Source organism: Sinocyclocheilus grahami, unplaced genomic scaffold (genome assembly GCF_001515645.1).
Source record: "Sinocyclocheilus grahami isolate Dianchi unplaced genomic scaffold, SAMN03320097.WGS_v1.1 scaffold444.1, whole genome shotgun sequence".
Classification (NCBI taxonomy): Eukaryota; Metazoa; Chordata; class Actinopteri; order Cypriniformes; family Cyprinidae; genus Sinocyclocheilus; species Sinocyclocheilus grahami.
In genome coordinates, this window is record NW_015505623.1 from 218,659 (window position 1) to 241,137 (window position 22,479).

Sequence of the window (22,479 nt, forward strand, 5' to 3'; positions counted from 1 at the left end):
TTGATTACGTCTTTAATTGATTACGTCTTTAATTGATTTTTCCATACATTAACTGACAGTCATCACTGATAAGCTACCACTAAATATTGTAGAAACTTAATTTGCTGTAAAGTTGCTTTGCAATGGTTTGTATTGTGAAAAGCGCTATACAAATAAATTTGAATTGAATTGAATTATAGATGTGGGTATTTGCTAATAGAAGCCTGCTGATAAAAATAGGGACATTAAAGAGACATAAAAGATCATAAATTGACTTTTTGACCCTTTTTTGATAGCGAAAATAGAGAGTGGACCGGATTGTTTTGGAATGAGACCAGGACATGGCATGATCCAGATTTAAATCTGCCACATGAACTCCACAGCTTAATGTGTTTGGGTCATTGGCCATTAGGCCACAACTACAACAAAACAAATTATTTATTTATTTATTTACAGGCAATATTTCATGATTTTTGAAAAGGGAATTTATACAATTTAGTGGTGATGGCAATTTATACAAATAACAATGCCTATTTTATCAATTAATTTATTTAAATGACATAGGTGACATAGGATGGTCAGACAAACATATTCATTCATATACATTTTTTAATTCATTAGTCTGCAAGGGTCTTGAACTTATATTCTGTCTTTATTAAACCAGCATATTATTTCTTTATTTTTGTGACTTTTTAAAAGATTTTATAACATTTTATGACCAATTCATACAGAAATCCAGGTAAATCCAAAGGGTTCCCATACCTTATGCAGTTGTACACTCATACACACACACACACACACACACATACAATCAGTTTTTTTCACATTTCCCATCAGATTAGTTTAATGTGAACATCAGCATTAAAAACCTCATTAGCCCTGTACAAACCCTCAGTTTGACGAGACACCTTTACAATGATTCCCTATTACTGTTTGCTTTATCTCCTATGATGTTCTTTACTTAATATAAAGTACCCTTGCTCAGATAATTGACACGTTCACTTATCTCCATTAATAAAAAGTCAATTAGCTTGCCAAGGAATTGGGCTTATCCGCTGTAATAGAGGCCTAATGAACTGCCCTCGATTCAAGGCCTCAACTCACCCTATCTTCTGGCACATTTTCTCACACAATAGCGTACGGGCAGATACAGCACCTAAAACAGCTTTTATGTTCTGTATCTGCCTTTCAACCTTCAATTAGAAATGTTCCAGACAGAAGCCCAGAATAAGTCAAGAGTTTAGTCAGACATGAAGTCATGTCACTGAATACAACAGACAGCGGTGAACAGCGATAACAGGCAGACTTCAAAAATGTGTGCCATCTGACCACTCTTTAACAGCATAGTCAATACTAAGAGACAAAACTGAATGAAAATATCTGTATAGTGGCATACAATTGTTTTTACTTGCAACAGTCAAAGTGTCTGAAGGCTGGTTTAAGGCTGCATTTGCCACTTTCTGACTGAATAAATAACTAGTGGTCGACCGATATATCGCCAAGGCCGATATTTGGCATTTTTCAAATATCGGCATCGGCGGATAAGTTTTTCTGTTTGGCCAATGCGTTCGAGGCGCATCTTTTATTTTGACGGCATGCCGGACTTTTATTGGGACGGCACTGAGAACGGCAGCGCCTGAGCACACAGTGCTCACATTCTCCCTCTTGTTCGCCGTCGTCGTTAACAGTTCTGTCTAATAATCCGATAGAACTGTTAAACAAAGGAATTAAAATGTATACAAAATGTATTATAACAATTGCTTTTATATTATTAGTAATAGAGAGGCAAACATTATAATACTTTCTCGTTTGCTGTCAGCATTCAGCAAATATGCATTTACATCATTTAAACAAATCTTTGAATGGCTAATGAAAATTTTATTTCACAAACCTTGCAAACTTAGTCGAATCCAGTTGTAAGATCTTGTGAAGTGTGCATGTGATCTGCATGATCACGTGTTCTCTGCGTGACGTTCGGTCTGTGCAAATTGAATGCTTTAAACATTAAATTCGTGATTTCAAATTATGCTTCGCTTTATGCATTTGCCCACTGTCATATTCATGACATTTTCACTGTGTGCTGTATGTAAAATGAGTGTTGCATTGGCTTTATTTGAAAAAATATGATTCCCAATGCACACAAACTTCCCAGAATAGCCTACTGAGTGCTCTGTTGGTTACAGTTTACTTCCTTTTTAATTATATTTTTATAATTTTTTATTTATTTGTAATAAAATACTTTGTCATCTAAAGAATAAGTATGTTTGTTTTACTAATTCATTTTTGAATCCATTCTCAAATGATTTCAAATTTCTTAAATATTAAAATAAATACAATTATATCGGCCATCCTGCTTTCCAAGATATCGGCATCGGCTGTCAAAAAAACAATATCGGTTGACCACTATAAATAACGCCATCAGCTTTGAACAAATTTTGTAGAATGTAACATACATTCTACAAAATGTAACATACAACAAGCCACTCCAAAATAACCATCCAGTAAATACATACTCCGTGTCAAAAGGTATTGGCCGGCTAACATTAAATGAACATTCCAGCTGTCTGTTGTTCAAACTAAACCATAAGAAACATGTCCTGAATTAATACCTGACAAACAAATAGAATACAAACAATCATGTTTGTCACTGTCAGTCTTGTTCAACCATGTCTGTATTTCATCTGGTTTGTTTTTATGTCGCTTAGCCTTGACTTCACATTGTCATAAGCAGCTGCAAGATGGCGGTAATACACAGAAGCATAAACGAGATATTACACAACGCATCCACTTCCTGTGGCAAATATTGGATAATATAGGTCTGATACTGTTTTTCAAGCACCTTGTTTAGACAGAGACACCCTAAATTTTGCAGAAGTGTGAACCGCAATGCCCACGGGAAGCGTGTGCACAAACTCTTCCTCTGTGCTCTCTGAGCTCTGTGTAACTGTAAGATTAATAATAATAAAAAAAAGATCAGTGCAGAATTAAAAGAATGTCACCAAAAAAATGGGATAAAATGTGGAGTTCTGGAATGAAATCTTACCTACAATGTTTAATTATTATATACACATTAATTATTGTTTCATATTATTAGTAAAATAACAGATTCTGTCAGTCTTAAACAACATCAAAACCCAGATAGCACAAGTACGTCTGCAAGATGTCTGTTAAAGATCGCTTCATCTGGAAAGCATCTGCTGTGCACAAACATTTGATAGATGTTTTTAAGATGTCAGTTTTACATACATTCTAAATCATAAACATCTTAAAGACCTTTTCTAAACGTCTTTTAGACATTTGATAAGAAACATCCTATAGACGTATTGCAAGTTCCTCTTTACTAAACAAAAGGTTGAAATGATATCTGAAAGTTGCAAAATTCAAAATATTTCAACTTTCCCCAGCACTTTATGGACATATTCTCACATGTGTAAAGATGTTTTTGCTTCTAAACTGCAGTCATTCCTACTTATATGAATGATTGTTTTTTACTTATGGTGAACATTTATCATCTTTAAAACTGATGATAAAAACACCACAAAGAATGCAAATGAGTTTACTTTTGTTAACTATGACGTGTGGGTCTGATTTATAAATAAATTACCCCTAGTCTTTCTCCATCATTTACTGAAAAACAGGTGGTCTGCTAGGGACTTTTGTGTGAGAGAGAGACACTTGCTCTGCGGCTGCGAATAGTTTCAATCAGCTCCGGAGGTTCCAATCAGTTTTTAGAAATCATACAGAACAGAATTGAACATTTGCAATGTCAATCTGAATAAAAATGCATTTTGTTTTTATTCAGTTACAATGTGTTCAAATTTATGTTCATATACATTATAATGTCAAGAGGCAAACGACAAATGTGCCCATTTGTTGGTTGCATTTATCTTCGTTCACTCCAGTATGATAAAACTAACATGGGACAAAGTGAGCTCAGATAACTCAAATAGCTCAAAGCTGCCTGTTCGACCAGGACAGACGTGTGAGAACTCCCTCCAATATTCTCATCATTGCTTTTCATCTGAAACAATGGCAGGTCTCTGTTGCTCTCACACCATCAAAGAGCAGCAGGGTTACAGCATAAAATAAGCCCCCAAGGTCCTCTATCTTTCTTTTTTTTCTGTGAAATGTTTAAAAATAGAATAACTTAATTAATACAATATTCACCATAGAGATTAAGTTAAATTCACATTTCTAATCAGAAAGCTTTTTAGGGTCCAGAAAGCCCACGCTGTAACCATGGAAACCCCTATCTGACAGAGCCGCTATCAGCCAATTAATGCAAGAAATTAGTAGTTTTATTGCAGAAACAAATTCCCAATAATACTCTTCAAAAAAAATTACAAATTGCCAAAGGGCATGCCGTTAGCTAGGACTTGGTTGATGTCCAGAGAGCATAAGAATGCCTGTCTGGGTAGACACTGCAAAGAAATCCCACTTTTGGGCATTTATGTGGATTCACCCATATTTACGTAATGCCCAAGGGCCTTGTGTCTGTAATTAGTAATCAATAACTCATTCAACTCTGCAAGTATTCTTGTAAATATGCGTTTCACGGCATGTTGGGTTTATTTGTCCGGCTGGCTGAAACTTTTTAAACCTTATCTAACAAACTACTGATAGAAAACATCTATATACTCTAAGGATTTCACATCATTTTGGCAAAACTCTTATATTTAGGTTTTGATAAAGCTGAAATTTTCATATTGTCTTTTTAATGCATCTTCACATATGTAAAACAGCTTCCATATGATCCTATCCTCCAGACTACAAAAAGAAAATTCCCCACCACAAAAAAACATAGCAAACAGTATCATAACACCAACATTTGCCATGTTAATTAAGAGTGTGTGCTTTGGGAAATTTTCACAATAGTTATTTTTGCTGAAAATTAATAAAAAAAAGATTAAATACAAAGCATATGCATTACAGTAAAGTAACAGTAAAGGCTTTTACAATGTTACAAAAAAAATCTATTTCATATAGATGCTGTTCTTTTGAACTATTCATCAAAGAAAAATGTATCATGGTTTCCATAACGATAATAAAGCTGCAGTCTGTAAGTTTTGCCTCTTTGTTGCCATCTCTGTTTGAAAACATGGAATTGCAGCTGTGTGTGGAATTATCTTTCTTGCGTGGGTTGTGCTCTGTCTCCAGCGCGGATGAATCTAATGTTTTGAAGAGTATGTGTGGCAGTCAGTCACCGCACCGGTGTGGATATTGTACTTTGCACTCACAGATTCTAGCCTACATCTTGGAATATATGACTCAAATAAGCATTTTCACCGGATATTGTCATCTGAGCAAGTAAGTAACAAGTCTGCTACGTTTGTTCTGACCAACTGAGGAAAAAAACATTACAATAAATCGTGCTACCAATGGTGATTTAATCTAAATGAGTTCATATCACATCAAACTGTGCAAATTATTATTATTGTTATACTTTATTCTCAAATTGTTAATGTTAACAACATCAGCATTGCGTGACTATGAGTATAGTGTGTATAAGCAAGTCGATTTCTATGTCTGTACAGTCTAATCTCTAATTGTCATACCACTCAAATTTCATATTAAGAAATTATTTTAACCCAAAATGTAAATTATGCTCCCTTCGAACTGGTTGTCTTGAAAATACAAATCTTGTCTAATCCCAGGCTATCTGTAATCAGAAGCACATTTAAAACTGGAAAATAATTTAATTACATTCACATGTGTTTCATAAACACATAATCCTTTCTGGATTACAATCCGCCATCAAAATGATACATTTAATTATTCCAGCTGCTGTGAGAAAAGGCTATAAACGATCCGCCACCTGCAGGATCCTCAGTCACATGCGATAGCCTAGAAGCCGGGACAACTTCTTTATGTTTACAGACGTGACGTAATGACGCAGCGGCATACTCGAATTTCCCGCGAAAACCTACCCGTACCACTCAAATTAGAAAACATTATTATAAACTGACCATTGTGAATCGGGCTAAAGTAAAGCGATAGTTTCGAACACTGGCTGGTTATGTACTTGTTCAAATATTGATTTCGGATCATTTTTAACCCAAAAAAGTTACGGACTGCAGCTTTAAGCAGAACAACTGTTTTCAGCTGTTTCAAGAAAACAGTTATCTTAAATTGTAAAAAAAAATAATAATAATAATTTGTAATTATATTTAATAATATTAATCTTTTAATGAACCCCTGTGGCCCCACACATGAATGTCGCCAACATGGACCTTCTTACATATAGCACAGAGTTCTGATTAGGGATTAGACCATTGTGTGAGGTGATTACATATGAACAACTCACACACATTCACCGCCAACAGACTGATGAACCTCTCATGTAAACGATCATAGCTTGGGTTTTATGATTAATGCTGAACTAAACAAACAGAGGACTGTCCAAATCTGATTGTACAGTGGAGGGAAAAAATGCATTTGGGCCCTTAAGTCACACTTTAAAAAATGTCTGAATTTCATTGCTTTAAACCAGACGGTCTCAGGGTGATTTTTTTAGCAGAGCAGTTAAATTAACACAGGTTTCCTAACTGAATAACCACAGATGTAATCCATCAAATTAACTAAAGACATGTCCCATGACTTAAAATAAGTAATATTTTTAACTTAAAAATAAAAATGAATTAGTTTATTAATTTGAAAATAAAAATGTTAAAAGACAAATTGTTTTTCAAATTGACAATGAAAAACATTTACAGTGGGTATAGAAAAGATTCCCCCCCCCCTCCTTTACAATAATCAGATTTTGTTGCTTTGCAGCCTGAAATGAGGACGTACACAGTTTTTGTTTTATCCCGCTGTATTTACTCAGTGCAACTTATAACATCCAAGTGAAAGATATAACACCAACCTGTCAGAGAAAAATAAAAAAAAACAGAATCACTGAGTTGGAAAAAAGATCACCCCCTCCTAAAAATGACTTGTAAACTCAATCAGGTGTAGCTAATCACCTTCTCAATGGCACACAAAACCATTTGACTTTTAACTGTGATCAGCTGTGGTCATTTTGTGTCCGCCTTCATTTCAGGCTGCAAAGCAACAAAATGTGATTATTGTAAAGGGGGTGAAAAATGTGATTGTAAATGTGATTGTAAAGGGGGTTTATCTAATTAATGTTACAAGACAATAATAAATGAATAAATCATATTTTGGTGACACATTATAATAAGGTTCCATTTGTTAACATTTGTTAACTATATTAGTTAACATGAATTAACAATGAAAAATACTTGTAAAGCATTTATTAATCTCAGTTCATATTAATTTCAAAATGTACTAATGCATTTTTAAAATCCAAAGTCATATCTGTTAATATTAATTAATGGTTATGAGCTAATATTAACTAACAACGAACAGTCATAGTTGTATTAATTAGCATTAACAAAGATTAAGAAATACTGTAAAAAATGTATTGGTCATTGTTAGTTAATGATAGTTAATGCATTAATTAACATTAACTAGTGAACTTTATTGTAAAGTGTTACCCATATTATAAACTGACAAAATAGACAAATGTATCACTATTTAGTTCATATTAAAAATGCTAGTTAAGTGTAAGAATAAAATAATAAATTAATAGGTCATTTTTAAATGCACCTTTCAAATTTCCAAATGATTTTCTTTATCCATTTGTGGATCAAATGAAAAAATGCAATTGGATGCCCTTTTGACTGCTTGTGCTATATTTCTTTAAAAATGAATGGTCGCTATATTCCACTATATTTGGACCGGTTTGTGATCATATAAGTTCATATCTTTTGGGAGTCGAGGTATAACTACTAGTCTATATATTTTGTTGTTTTGTAGCGCTGGCAAACACGTCAGTTATATTGGGGGATAATACACTGTCCTGAAAGTTAAAGTAGAAATACCACAAAGCCAACAGTCTGATTTAAATGTGCAAGTGTGTGTGTGTGTTTCTAGGTGTCTTTTTTAAAGTGCTAAGATAGACCCAGCATATAAATGGCCACCAGTGATGGACTTTCATGGTCAGATGGTCACCTGTCCTCCAAAATAAAATGTAATTGGCAAGACAACAGCTTCAAAGAGCCAGACGAGACTTTTTAATATGATGCAAGGCAGACCAAGAGTCCTTGTGTCCTGCAGTCGGGGTCCAGTAAAATCCCTATTTCAAGCTAGTTTTGCATCTTGAGTTTTCATGTAAAAGCCACATTTTAGTCTGTGCAATTCAATTTGCTTCACCGTTTCTCTGAATTTTGACTCCAAGGCGATCATCGTTTCCCAGTTCTGATCCTCAAGTGGAAAAACACATTTTGCAAACCCATACATGTGGTCTGACCACGGTCATATGCAAATATGTACAAATGCTAATAATTAAAAAGTCAAGGCTATAAGTCTTACCAGCTCCCTCGTGTGTTGCATCCCCGGGTTGTTTATAGGGGTTGAACTTGGGCTTGGGAGCCACAACAGGAGCAAACTTCTTAGGAGCCTGTTGCTGGGATACAGAAATACTGGTGGTACCCATGGGTAAGCTGGTCTCCATTCGTGCACTCACATGACCTTGCTGGTCCCCATCATTATAGCCACCCCACATCTTTCTGGAGTCAAGAACTCTAAAAAACAACAACAAGACCACATTATTATATTGCACTGAGATGTACAGGTCCCAAAGCACCCAGAATGCCCACAATGTGTGAGGAATTGTAGCGCTGTCTGAATTCTAGTGATACATTCCTTCCATAGAAATTTAGTTTTTTTATGCATAACATAGATATGGATGGATGAGCCATTGTGGTAATTTTCACCAGAGACCGAATTCCCATCCCTAGAGCACTGCGCAGTCGCGGCTTCTCCCGCTCTTTGTTCTTAACTGTGGACTTTGCAAAGGAAACTGTGCATTTCAAACACCAGGCATGGAAGAACCAGAACAAGTTCAGAGTAGCATCTTATCTGATTATTGCATAATTTTATGGTAAGTTCATCCAACAAAAGTGCAAATTTTGAATATGCCAAGGAAAGTTATTAACCTCTTAAGACCCGAGAAAAGATTTTTAGGAAAAAAAAGTTTTTTTCATGTCTTTACATTGTTTAGAGCATAAAAAAAAATGTAAAAAATGATATTTCATTCATAAGTTATGCTATTCATAACTCAATAAAAAAAAATTAAAAAGACATGAATGAACATGCATAGGCAAAAACAATAGATTTTTTAAATCACCAATACATTTTTAGTTTTCACGATTTATTTATTTTTTTACCAAACTTTGTATAAAGATGATGATGTTATAACAGAATGATTTGACATACCATTTTTCTTTCTGCAAAATGGCCATAAACGGGTTTTCTCATTATATACAATGTATCTATAAACTAAATCTAATTTGCATATTAACGTGTTTTTGGAGCAACATGTAATGAAAAAAGAAGTGTAATAATGGGAGTAATATTTGACAAGATTTTCATAATAATATATAATATTTCATAGAATATTGAAACGTGAAACCATACGAGGACATGTATGAAATCAACATCCTGTTTCGTAACAGAAAGTCATGTAAAAAATGATATTTCATTCATAAGTTATGCTATTCATAACTCAATAAAAAAAAATAAAAAAGACATGAATGAACATGCATAGGCAAAAACAATAGATTTTTTAAATCACCAATACATTTTTAGTTTTCACGATTTATTTATTTTTTTACCAAACTTTGTATAAAGATGATGATGTTATAACAGAATGATTTGACATACCATTTTTCTTTCTGCAAAATGGCCATAAACGGGTTTTCTCATTATATACAATGTATCTATAAACTAAATCTAATTTGCATATTAACGTGTTTTTGGAGCAACATGTAATGAAAAAAGAAGTGTAATAATGGGAGTAATATTTGACAAGATTTTCATAATAATATATAATATTTCATAGAATATTGAAACGTGAAACCATACGAGGACATGTATGAAATCAACATCCTGTTTCGTAACAGAAAGTCATATTTTGATTTGAAACCCCATAACATTTTCCTGAGATGTTGATTTATGACAGACAGTTTAAAAATTAGACAGATTTAAATGATAATTACAAAATAGTATCATATTTCCATAAGAGTGTCACTAAATTAATATCAGACATATTTGAAGACCAAGGAGAGGGAGTGGTCATAGTGAAACATCCAAACATTTAGTATCTCTGAAAAGCCCTGAATGTGCCTTGCACAGGACATCCAGACTTAAAACTGTGGCATGTATAGTCTCAGAGAAATACCCCAAAATATAATGTCCTCATATGAGGTCACAGGGTCTCAGGAGGTTAAGTCTAAGTTTAACTTAAATTTGGTTTATTCCTTTTTACAAATCTTTTGTATTAGTGTGTTTTCATGTCTTGACGGAAAGATTATATTATATATTTACAAGTTGAGCGCCAGCGCTACAAAAACAAACTTGAAGCCCATTCTTTGCTTGCCGTTTTGAAGAAATATATACAGTGCCCTCCATAAGTATTGGAACAGTAATAACAAAATTGGTTTGTCTGCTGTGTAGTCAAGACATCTGCAAATATGATTAAAAGATGAATATAAGACAAAACCACAGAATGTCACATTTTATTATTAGCTGTTTCAACACATTCATGTTTTACCAAATAAAAAGGACAGCACCTTTTAGAGTTTCATTCCCTAACCTGATGTGAGCATAAGTATTGGGACAGTTGAACTTAAAGCAAATGTAAAAGTTTAAAAGCTAATATTTAGTTGTAAATCCCTTGCATGCAATCACAGCAGTGAGTCTACCACCCATAGACATCACCAGACTCTTGGTTTCATCCATTGAAATGCTTTTCCCAACCTTTAATACAGCCAATTTCAACTGTTGCTTGTTTTGGGGAGCTTCTGCTTTTAGTCTCCTCTTTAGCTGGTGAAATTCATGTTCAATGGGATTTAAATCTGGAGACTGACTTGGGCAATCTAAGACCTTCCATTTTTTGGTCTCCTTGACTGAGCTAGCAGGGTGTTTTGGGGCATTGTCCTGTTGCAATATGAAGCACTTTCTGATGAGTCTTGTGGCATTTTCTTGAACATTGGTAGTCATGCTTTTGTACACTTCTGCATTCATTCTGCTCCACCATCATTCTTTAAGTCAACAATAAAGTTGAGAGGGCCTGTTCCAGAGGCAGCCATGCGGGCATGTCATTGTCATTTTTGTAACATGACAGCCTGAGTGATCCTCCACTTCTATTCTATTTACAACAGTGGCCAGGACATTCCTTAATTGGTTTTTATAGAAGAAACAAAGTTATATGAGTTTGGCTTGATATGGGTGAACTATCCTTTTAAGAGTGTATATTTTCAAACATAAAGTCTCAGGACTTGTCATCCCGCAAAACCAAATATGGTGCTAATCATTTCTCGAGTTCTCTGGGACGTGCCAAGGTGTCAAATAAGATTCTGTAATTTGATATAATCCCTTACTTCACATAAGCCACTCACCTTTCTATAGTTAGAAGCAAATAACCACCAGTTGCTATCCGCGTTATCAATTTAAATGAAACCATAATACATCAGGCAATGAAGAACTGGGGATGTACTAGTTGTGTTGAAGCTTAGAAAGCTGCCAGAGAACATGACAGCAGTTTAACTTTCACTGACGTGGTGAAAGCTGTAGTACAAGCAACATTAACAACCTGACAATATTGATGACTTCTAATGCATTTATTGACAACTTCAGGAGCATGTGTGTGCTAACTGCTGTGCCACAGCTCTAGCCAACTTATTAAAATAACTGCTTTACTCTTATTTATGTTCAGCTTGTCTTGGAGACAGACATATTTACATAACCGGTGTTGTTTATCTGCTTAGGCATTTAGCTGCAGGGCCGCTGCTGTCTATTTTGACTCAAAAAATTGCACACTTCCCTACTTGGATTTTTATTATTTGGATTATTACTTACAAATGAAGGGGATTATTGTAAAGCAGACTGATTCAAAGAATTATTCACAGTAAATGGGTTCTACGTGGCCTGTTATGAGCTGCAAGTGAGTGGTCGATAATAAATAGTCCAATAAATAAAATCGTTTGCTATATTTGTTGAAAATGCAGTGGGATTTGATACAGGTGTTGAGGTGCAAATGACTGAACCTGTGCCATGCAGGGATCAAAATAGCTCTGCTAGTTCAAAAAAATGTGATGTTAGCCTGTAATATGAACTCTCCGCAGAGTATAGCGTAATGAGATAACTAGAGGGTTGAGGTTAACTGAAGTCGTTCTTATGAACATGATATATATGGTATACAGTATATCGAGTCGCAACTGGCTGCCCTGATGGGCCGTAACAAAATCCTCATTATGAATAACCCCTCAGGGTGCAATAAATAAAATAAATCATTTGTTTAGAAGAAATAGATGACAGGTCATCCTGATCGCAAGGTTAACATAAAAGTCAAAAATGTCAGGGTGGTACAAAATGTCCAAAAACAAAACTCACTGCTGAATAGCCTTCATGGCTTAATAACTGCAACACTACAGGCCCTCATCAATGTGTCAAGCTCAAAAAGTTGAAAGGTCAAGGTTGACTCAGAGTTATTTTAGCTAACTGACACTAGAACTGAAACTATAAATAAAACCACTAAAAAATTGTTACTTGAAGTAAAATAAATATTAATTGAAATAAAATAAATATATTACAAAAATGAATAATCAATGTATATATATTATATATATATATATATATATATATATATATATACGTATATATAATACTAAAATTGACAAACACGCAACAAAATTACTAAACTTTACCAACAATTATTACTAAAATAGCACTACAATATCATTGACCCATTAACATGGTATATTATTTAAGCACCATGTCATACAAATCTATCAATATCATTAATGACCAATTGCACACTAAATCATGGTGAACCATAATACTTGTTTTTAAGTAGATAATCCAGAAATAAAGACAAAGACAAAAGAGAAAGAATGCCTCACTGAAAGAACTCTCTAATAGCCATCGCAACTGTACTGAAATCGAATGAAACATTATTTGAAATATTTCAATAAACGCATCTTTCATTTTTTCTGCCATTGGTCTTTTTTGTGGGTGCCATTGTTGCTTTTTGTAGCTGTGTACGCTGTGCACGCTGTTTTGCTGCATCTGACTGATGTAGGCTTTACGTTTTCCCTCCAGAGACGAGCCAAAAGAGCCCACGCACAATTGTGTTCTAATATCGTCTAGCCGCACCACACGGCAGAACCTCTTTACCGAGCTTCCCCATTGATCCTTCTGTGTTAGAGCTCTCCATTTCCCATCATTCTGCTCACACACACCTATCAAAGGCCATAAAAGGGAACAGTGTAAGGACAGGGGACATTATCACACAGTAACAGTTCTAACACACCTGAACTTTCTTGTAAAAGGTTGAAAAAGATGGTTTCACAGCAGACGATGGGCTACAGGAATCTATAGGTGTGTTATATTTCCTGACCTCTGTTGCAGACTCTATTATAATGCCTGGAGAGTGTGTGTGAAAAGAATAAAGCACAGCTTAACCTCAAGCCGACCTCTTCAGTGAGAAAGAAAACATTGAGCAGGGGGATGAACGTGGATCAAAGAGACTACAGTCCAATGGAGACACAGGATGTCAGTGGGAAGAGGTACAAAGGGACCTTCCTTTCCAGTTTGTTTTGAAAAAGCAAGAGGAGCCCAATAAAATGTATTGTAATCCTAAGATAAACTTTTTTGATTTGTCAGAGATTTATTCAAGGTGTAATTTCTACAAAAAAAAGCACCAAAAGTACAAATGGAAATTATTATTTTTTTTGGATATACAATGAAATCCAAAAATTCGAGACAATAGTGAAATTTCTTCTATTAAATTTTTTTTTTTTTTAAATACGGTTTAAAGTTTTTTTTAATTATACTTTTATTCAGAAAGGATGCATTAAATTGGACAAAAGTGATGGTAATTATTTTGTTGTCGTTGTTATTTATCTATTTATTATTATTATTAATTATTGTATTTTTTACAAAAAAAAAAAAAACATTTCAAATGATTGCTGTTCTTTTGAGCTTTATATTCATCAAAAGATCCTTTAAAAAAATGTTTTATGGCTTCCACAAAAATATTAAGCAGCAAAACTGTTTTCAACATTGATAATAGTAAGAAATGTTATATGAGCATGAAATCAGCATATTAGAGTAATGGCTGAGAATTCAGCTTTGCCAGAAGTATAAATTAAACTTTGAAATATGTTAAAATATAAAAGTTATTTAAACTCTAATAACATTACACAATATTACCGTTTTACACTATTTTTTATTAAATAAATGCAGCATTGCTGAGTATGTAGACTTATATAGATCCCAACATATGAAAGGTTGTGTATTTTTTCCTTTACAAATTAAATGACTCAATATTGTAATAAGGTTTCAGAACCTTAGTACCATAATTACCATTAAAACCATTACTGTCACTGTACTTTTTTCTAAGGGTGGTCTATGTTATCATAAGGGCCTAAGTAAAAGATCAATTTACTGTTGAAGTGGTCAGCTGTCCAAAGGGAGACACTGGAGAATCAAAGCATTCGATCGCTGACTAATCAAACAACTAAGACCATGTGTTTGTAGACTTGAGCTTGAGTTACTGCCACCTTCCCACTGCCAGACTTCACAGTGACACTTACAAACACTCAACAGGCCTGTGAGCATGTGTGTGAGCGCATTAGTGTGAAAGGAATATGAAAACAATGTGATATGAAAGGGTGATCAGAACATGGAGGCCACACAGGATGACATTTCAGGTAGAACACAAATCTCATTTTATCTTCTCCATCTCCTGGCGCTGTTATTTCCATGGAAGTTATCTTAATGTCCTGTGACAATTTGTCAGCCTTTGCTGTGTTGTCAAGCAATGACATGGCAGGTCATGTGCTGCAACAGACACCGAGAGCTGGCCCTGATCTGAAGGTTCAAGTGACACGTAAACAACGCCGCAGACACTTGAGAATAAACAAGATACCACACTTCACTCTGACATGACAAAAAAAGTCACACACACACATTTCCTGTATCTCAAAAGGACAGATGATGGAATGAGGACTCTTACACAGACACTTGTACTGCAAAAAAAGAATAAATAAACAAATAACCTTTATAATAAAAAATAATAAATTGTTAATATATATTTTAGTTTTTTTTTAGTAAAATAATTTAAAAATGTAAAAAAAAAAAAATACTTTTAAAGCAAAGGTCTTTATTAGCTCAAATTATTTAGACTTGTTTTAACAATATATCTTTAAATATTTTTTTCTTACTTTAAGCATACAGTGGGTACGGAAAGTATTCAGACCCCCTTAAATATTTCACTCTCTTATATTGCAGCCATTTGCTAAAATCATTAATCAAGTTAATTTTTTTTCCTCATTAATGTACACACAGCACCCCATATTGACAGAAAAACACAGAATTGTTGACATTTTTGCAGATTTATTAAAAAAGAAAAACTGAAATATCACATGGTCCTAAGTATTCAGACCCTTTATCAAAACAGCTTTTTATGATTTGCCTTGAGTCTTAATCTCATTTGTGTTCATTTTGCAGTTTCAATCATATTTCACAAGTCATGTTAATACCTCTACAAATAATTGGTTAATTAGCAAAAATTACCCCTTTGAATACAATTACCTCAATATGCATCCGGAACAACAATAAGAGAGTTGTAAACATCAGCTTTTATTGTTTTTTTGCAGCATCTCACCAGCAGCATGTTGTGGTGATTTTCCTGAACACTGACAGAAGCCAACACTGGTTGCAGAGAAAGTCATTAATATTTCAGCAAGTTTACCCGACCTTTATCCCTCCAGTAAATCCCGCAGAGACTAAAGTGAGAGAAAACACAACTGACTAACAACACATAAGAACTTTCTCATTGGAGCCTACAAGTTCAGTCAACTGGGATTGTTCTTGTCATCACCATAGTTTACACTAGGTACAGGGGGAAAGGGGGAAGTCGTGGCCTAATGGTTAGAGAGTCGGACTCGTAACCCAAAGGTTGCAGGTTTGAGTCTCGTACCAGTGAATGTACAGAGCTCTCTTGAGCAAGGCACCGAACCCCCAACTGCTCCCCGGGCACTACAGCAAAAAATGGCTGCCCACTGCTCCGGGTGTGTGTTCATGGTGCGTGTGTGTTCACTGCTGTGTGTGTGTGCACTTTCGATGGGGTTAAATGCAGAGCACTAATTCCAAGTATGGGTCACCATACTTGTGGGACCACACGTCACGTCCTATCGAAAGCCAAACACATAGAAGACTTTGTTTATGCTCAATTATTCCTTATCTAAAGCCCCGCTTTATAAGATATCCAACAGCATTACTGTCTGGTCCTCTTATCTCCAACATCGAAGATGGACCTGTGACAGGAAACAGTTTAGGAACAAGATAAAACAGTGAGACTGGACCTGTTGGGCAGGCTTTTGCTATTAATGAAGCTCAACGGTTATCCATCAGCTCAACATTGTAGTCGCTGTTATCCCAGCTGATTTTCATGTACTGGAAACCTCGGCCTACAGTGCATTTGCCTATTAGATCTGCTCATCTGGAAACTCAGTGTTTATTGCAGATAACAATCTCAAACTGTCTCTTTATATTATCTGGCACGGGGGGAGGGAGGGTCTGGATGTCTACATTTAGAAAAATGGCCGTATCACGATGATACGCAAATTTAGCCAAAACTGGTTGCTTGATTGTTATACATTTATACACACACACACACACACACACACACACTAAGGGTCGGCTGTTGGCATCTACATCTGCTAGGAATCATTTAGCTGGTGCAGGGTCAGTCGCGTTGGAGGTCAGTCTCTCTACTGGCCACATCCCCTGGGCAGATATCTCATTCTTACAAAGAGCTAATTAGGTTAATAAGGAAGCCTAACAAAACCAGCACTAATCAAATGACAAGGCCACCACTGATTTGTTTTCCAAATTAGCCTAGTGTTTGAGAAAGCTCATGCCGTTTGATAGGCATTACAAATGGGATTAAAACAATGCATCACTAATATGGAGGAGATCTCAATTCCCCCTCCATCTGCGGCAGACACGGAAACGGCCTCGTTCGCCATGCAGGCAAATCAAGATGAAGGCAGACCCTCGCCATGTTTAGCACACTGCCTGCTGAGCACTTTTAAGCCATGTTGGCATTTGATCGTTTCGTGCGAGGACATCAAGAGATACGTTACCCCATGTTGATTTTTAAAGGTTGAGACCTCCAAACAGGCATGAAGTATCGACTCTCTTCCATGTCTGCTTAAAAAATAGGCATTCAATTCCCCTGATAACAAAACATGTTTATCAAACCCATACAAATTTCATGTCTTCACAGCTTGTCAGAATGTTTCTCAAGTGCCTTTATGGATTCATGGTTATTTGGGACTCTCCAATTCAGCTCCCCTGTGACAGGGATCCAGAGTTTCACAGTGTAAACTGGTAAATATAAATATCAGTATTTGATAGAGAGTGACAGCTCCATATTGACAAAGGAAGGAATCAAATGGCTTTGGACAGCTTGCATAATAAGTGGGGTTTGATTTTGGAGACAGCCAATGGTGTGATAGAACATCTTAGGGATTCGTGCCTACCACCTTTATAGTGACTGTTAAAGATTGACACATGTCAGCGCTGTTCACCTCAATAGATCCCAAGGTGATCTTCGACCCATAAACAAACACAAACAAATGAGGGAACAATCATTTGAAAGTTATAAACAAGCATTCATAGGTCATTGGAGGATAAGTCGTGACATCGCTTGAGCATTATGAGAGCATTAAAATATAATTCTAACAATTATACAGAAAATGGCATTAGACAAAGTGACGTTTTCAAGCCTTGATGAGTCTTATTAATTTACGGAATGAAACCTAACAGCTTTTTACTTGAAAACTAAAAGCCCACATCTATGCACAAACTGAGAGTGAAAATTACTTGAAAAGAGAAATGTAGAGACTATTTAGTAATGGTAAAAGCCAAAAGTTTAACCTGCATATAAATACATTTAAATATAATCCTTGCTTCCAAGTGATCTGACAAAAATCAAGGCCTGTGACTCTTGGAAACTGCCTAAAATCAGGCAATCAGTTTTAGAACTTGTTTTGAGAAAGTTATTGCCATTGTGGAGTACATTATATACAGTATTAGACACACACTGTATTTTCTATTTCCTGTATGAATGGGAAAATAGGCAGAATAGTAAAGAAATATTTATTTTATGCATACAACATATGATATGATAAGTTGTTAAGAACTAAAAGCCCACATCTATGCACAAACTGAGAGTGAAAATTACTTGAAAAGAGAAATGTAGAGACTATTTAGTAATGGTAAAAGCGAAAAGTTTAACCTGCATATAAATACATTTAAATATAATCCTTGCTTCCAAGTGATCTGACAAAAATCAAGGCCTGTGACTCTTGGAAACTGCCTAAAATCAGGCAATCAGTTTTAGAACTTGTTTTGAGAAAGTTATTGCCATTGTGGAGTACATTATATACAGTATTAGACACACACTGTATTTTCTATTTCCTGTATGAATGGGAAAATAGAGAAAAAATTGAACAGAAACATCCTCTTGGACAGATTTACAAGTATATCTCTGTAGGTTTCTAAGATAGAATGTCATTAAATTTCCAGTTCAAATATTTTACAGAAAGTAGGACTGCGCAATATATCGAAATAAAATCTAAATCGCAATATGGCTCAATGCAATCATCACATGGCAAAGGCTGTGAATTACGTAAATAAATATATGCACTGCGTGTTTCAAAGCGAAGCATGGCACTTTTTTCTTTAAAACAAAAAAAACACAATTGTCAACAAAGGAGAAGCTTTAAGGGTTCCCTGTGGGTTTCCGTCAAAATATAGGTTTGATGTTTAATGTTTGAAAATGAAGAATTTTTTTCTAGTACAACTGTAAAATTACAGTACTAATATTTATGTCATACGGTCTTCATTTTCAAACATTAAACATGTTCTTGTAACATGTATACCCAAGTGTGCGGCATATAGACCAGTAGAGTTGAAGTGGACAGTAAGCGGCTTCATATGAGATTTCATTTGAATTTCAGAAGGCTGTAATTTTCATGGCCTAAAACAGTTCGCTCTAAAAAGATCTTAAGAAAAAAGTACTTTTTCAGCTTTTTTAAAGAGAGCTTTTCAAGTCATGTGGTGAAAATTCATGTATGTATTAGAAATATTTTTTCACAGAAAAAAAATATTCTTTATAATATCACGCAGCCCTAACAAAAGGTGTCATCTCTAAGTCCAAAAGATTTTATTAACTTAAAGGAATGTGATGAACACAACAAAAAACACTTTCAAAACAACCTGCAAAACAAACCCAATGGAACTTTATTGCTTCCAAAGTGGGAAATCCTGCAGAGTAAATTACATCCTCAAAGGTTTGGTGAGATTAAGAAATATCAGATGTTTTAAAATTTGATTGACATGATAAGATTTCCCATTTCATTTCTATATCCACATCTATAGAATTGTCAATCCTTTAAAACGAAGTCTGCATGCTTAGTTCAGACATTCTAAATGATTGACACGCTAATCTTGAAGAAAGATGATTTAGATAGCAACCTGTTCTAACTAAAGGGAGTACAGAGCGAGACCCAGCCTTGATCTTTAAATCAACTGCACTCATTTCTGGAATGATTAAAACATTAAAGGTTAAAGCCCAGGCCGGGAACATCATTTGAGTGTTTCTTCTCACTGCAGGATCACAGCAGAAGTCTGCTATTAATACTGAGAGAGTTATTCTCTCGCTATGGCTTGGTGTGCTTTCAGATGACTCAGATCAGTCCTTCTCCATGCTGAGATGTGAGAAGAGGAAGTATGCATCTAAGTGGGTAGAAATCTGTATTAAGGGTCATGTGAAAAGACATGATCCTTATGTCCACCCAGAATTATTTTAAAGATAGTTTGGGTCTTCTAAACTGGATCAGCTTTGCAATAAAGGAAGTTTAAACAAATACACTCACCAGAACTATACACACGCATCAATATTATGAAGAAAAATTGCACTGTGACCCTAAACACACAAACAGTCATGAGTCTGTGACAATAAATTCATTTTATTACTGGTTGTCAGCACTACCGTGATTTACAATGTGGGTTAAAAAAAAACCTGCAATTGAAAAAAAAAAAAAAAAGTTCAATAGTCTGTCGTCCCAAAAATCAGTTTGGTAATTGGTAATTATTTTTATTACCTGGAAACCAACAGCATTTACACTGCATTGATTAACTCAATTAAAATATATTTGCAGAAAGGTCATGGAGACAGAATACCACAAGACTCAATCTAAGTTGCTCGTTGCATACATGGTTAGTTAATGACAGTTGGATTCAACTGTCAATGGAGAATTGGAAAAGAAATCTGGAAAGAAAGTGAGAGAACATGCCGTTGGTTCCATATTCAACCATTACAATCAGTACTAACTTAAGATAAAATGAATAACGTCGGACAGCTGGGATGAGTGGTGACATTGAATGTACAAATAGATCACGACTCTCAAATGAAATGGGTCAATTTACTGAATCAGATGTGAAAAACATGCCTATAAATGTCATATAAATTTTCTTTGTTTTTGATATTTTCAATTCAGAGAGTGTTAAACATCTGGCATTCACGAAACGGAAATCTTTTAATGTTTGTTTGTTTTTCACGGTTTTCGAAAAGTGAGACATTTCAACTGAATCATTTCATTATGCGAGTTGAAATGTGACATACAGATCTTCTCTAATTCAGTGACCTTTTGTACCAGATCCTGACCTTGGACCTCTTCATATTTGACAGTTTTCTGTCATTTCGGTTCAGTCCTCATTATTTCAATTAAACCTCATTACACGTCCTTAATCATCCTGTTATATACTGCTTTGAATCGTCCCGCAACATCCATGTCAGCAACAAAAACACTCCCTCCAGACTGAGAAGGGCTGACGATATTTTGAGAAGCTCAAAGCTTTACAAGTGGAGAACCCCTGCCATCCGGATGCATCTAGTCATGCTTCATATACCCACATAATGCAGACCAAGAAAAAGAGGATTGTTTAGAGCTCTGTGAAGTCTTTAAAAGTACACAAAAGACATTTAATTCAGCCTAAACTTTTCAACAAAAAGTGCTGAGATAAATCTGCTGAGTTCCATGACAAAGCAAAAGATGATTTCAAGCTGGAAAAGAGCTGGTTTAAAATAGGTGGTGCCCAGGTGAACTTGAAGGCCACCTTGAACGACACATTCATGTCTAAATACAGAAGACTTCACCATGAAATACTTGTTGAAATGTTCAAATCTATTCTTGAAAGAACCAGGCTTATGGGGGAATCATTTGAGCCTTTTATAAAAATTAAAAAAGCTTGATCTGCACTTGGTATTAGAAGTAGGAAGATGTCTGAAACATCTTCATTTTCAGCAGTCTGTGTGCAGTAGAGACAACTGACTCATAGCCAGGCTGCTAAAGTACAGAGTGACTGAGTTCAAGAAAAACAATTATTTATGGGCAGATTTTTTGCTGGCTTGCCTGGCACTTTGGGTTAGTACTGCTGGCCAAGAGAGAGTGAAGAGCGTCACTTGATTCCTTTGCTTTCTTCGTGGCCTCTTCTAGAAGGCCTCAGATATTTAATGAAGAAACTGTCCCTACATCACGGCACAGTGTGGGAGGAAGAAATGCACTGTACCAAAAATCATACAACAGAGCCGCCAATAAGAAAGGAACAACAGGAACCCAAAACCAGCCTTTGCATTTTGTACCAGGCCCAAGAATTGCTTACTGTGCTCCTGGCATACAGATCATGAAATGGAAACTGCAATCAACATACAATACCTTCCAAGTTGTGATTGTAGGGTGGGGCTTGGTTTTACCCATCAGTTGTTGATTGGATTGTGATAAGAGGCCATTGCATAGTGCAGATCTGAATGCATCTGGCCTAGCTAAAACATGGTCTTGCATTTGTCAGAAGGGAAAAGTCATATCACAAGAAGAGCTGGTTATGACATTTTGATTAAAGATTACAAGGTCAAAAAATGAATAACAAGATATATGCATAGATGAATTATTAAAAAAAACACCAATAACATTTGTAAAGAAAATAAATAGGGCAAATTTTTATTTCTTTCCGATTTCAAATACTGTACAAAGTGTGGCTCATCCAATGATCTGTTTGGCTGACCAGTGGGAAAACAAGAAGCCCAATGACATAAATTAGTTAAAAATATATATATATATTTTTTTTTTATCTTATGCTCACCAAGGCTGCATTTATTTTATATAAAATACAGTAAAAACAGTAATGTAATGAATAATATTATTACACTTTAAATGTTGTTTATTAAATGTTTTATTATTAGTATTAGTTACCATGTAAATAATTCTTGTGATGGCAAAGTTGAATTTTCAGCAGCCATTACGCCAGTCTTCAGTATCACATGATACTTCAGAAATCTTTCTAATATGCTGATGTGGT

The 22,479-nt window shown here is 35.1% G+C and overlaps 1 protein-coding gene across 1 annotated transcript in view; it reads right to left on the reverse strand.

Moving 5' to 3' along the window:
* The window catches only part of LOC107552245 (lipoma-preferred partner homolog), a 206,543-nt gene that overhangs the window by 146,311 nt on the left and 37,753 nt on the right, over window positions 1–22,479 (reverse strand). Inside the window, exon 3 of the mRNA XM_016234101.1 lies at window positions 8,356–8,567. Within this exon, the coding sequence (XP_016089587.1) occupies window positions 8,356–8,548 (193 nt within the window). The 5' untranslated portion in view covers window positions 8,549–8,567. The remainder of the gene's footprint in view (window positions 1–8,355; window positions 8,568–22,479) is intronic.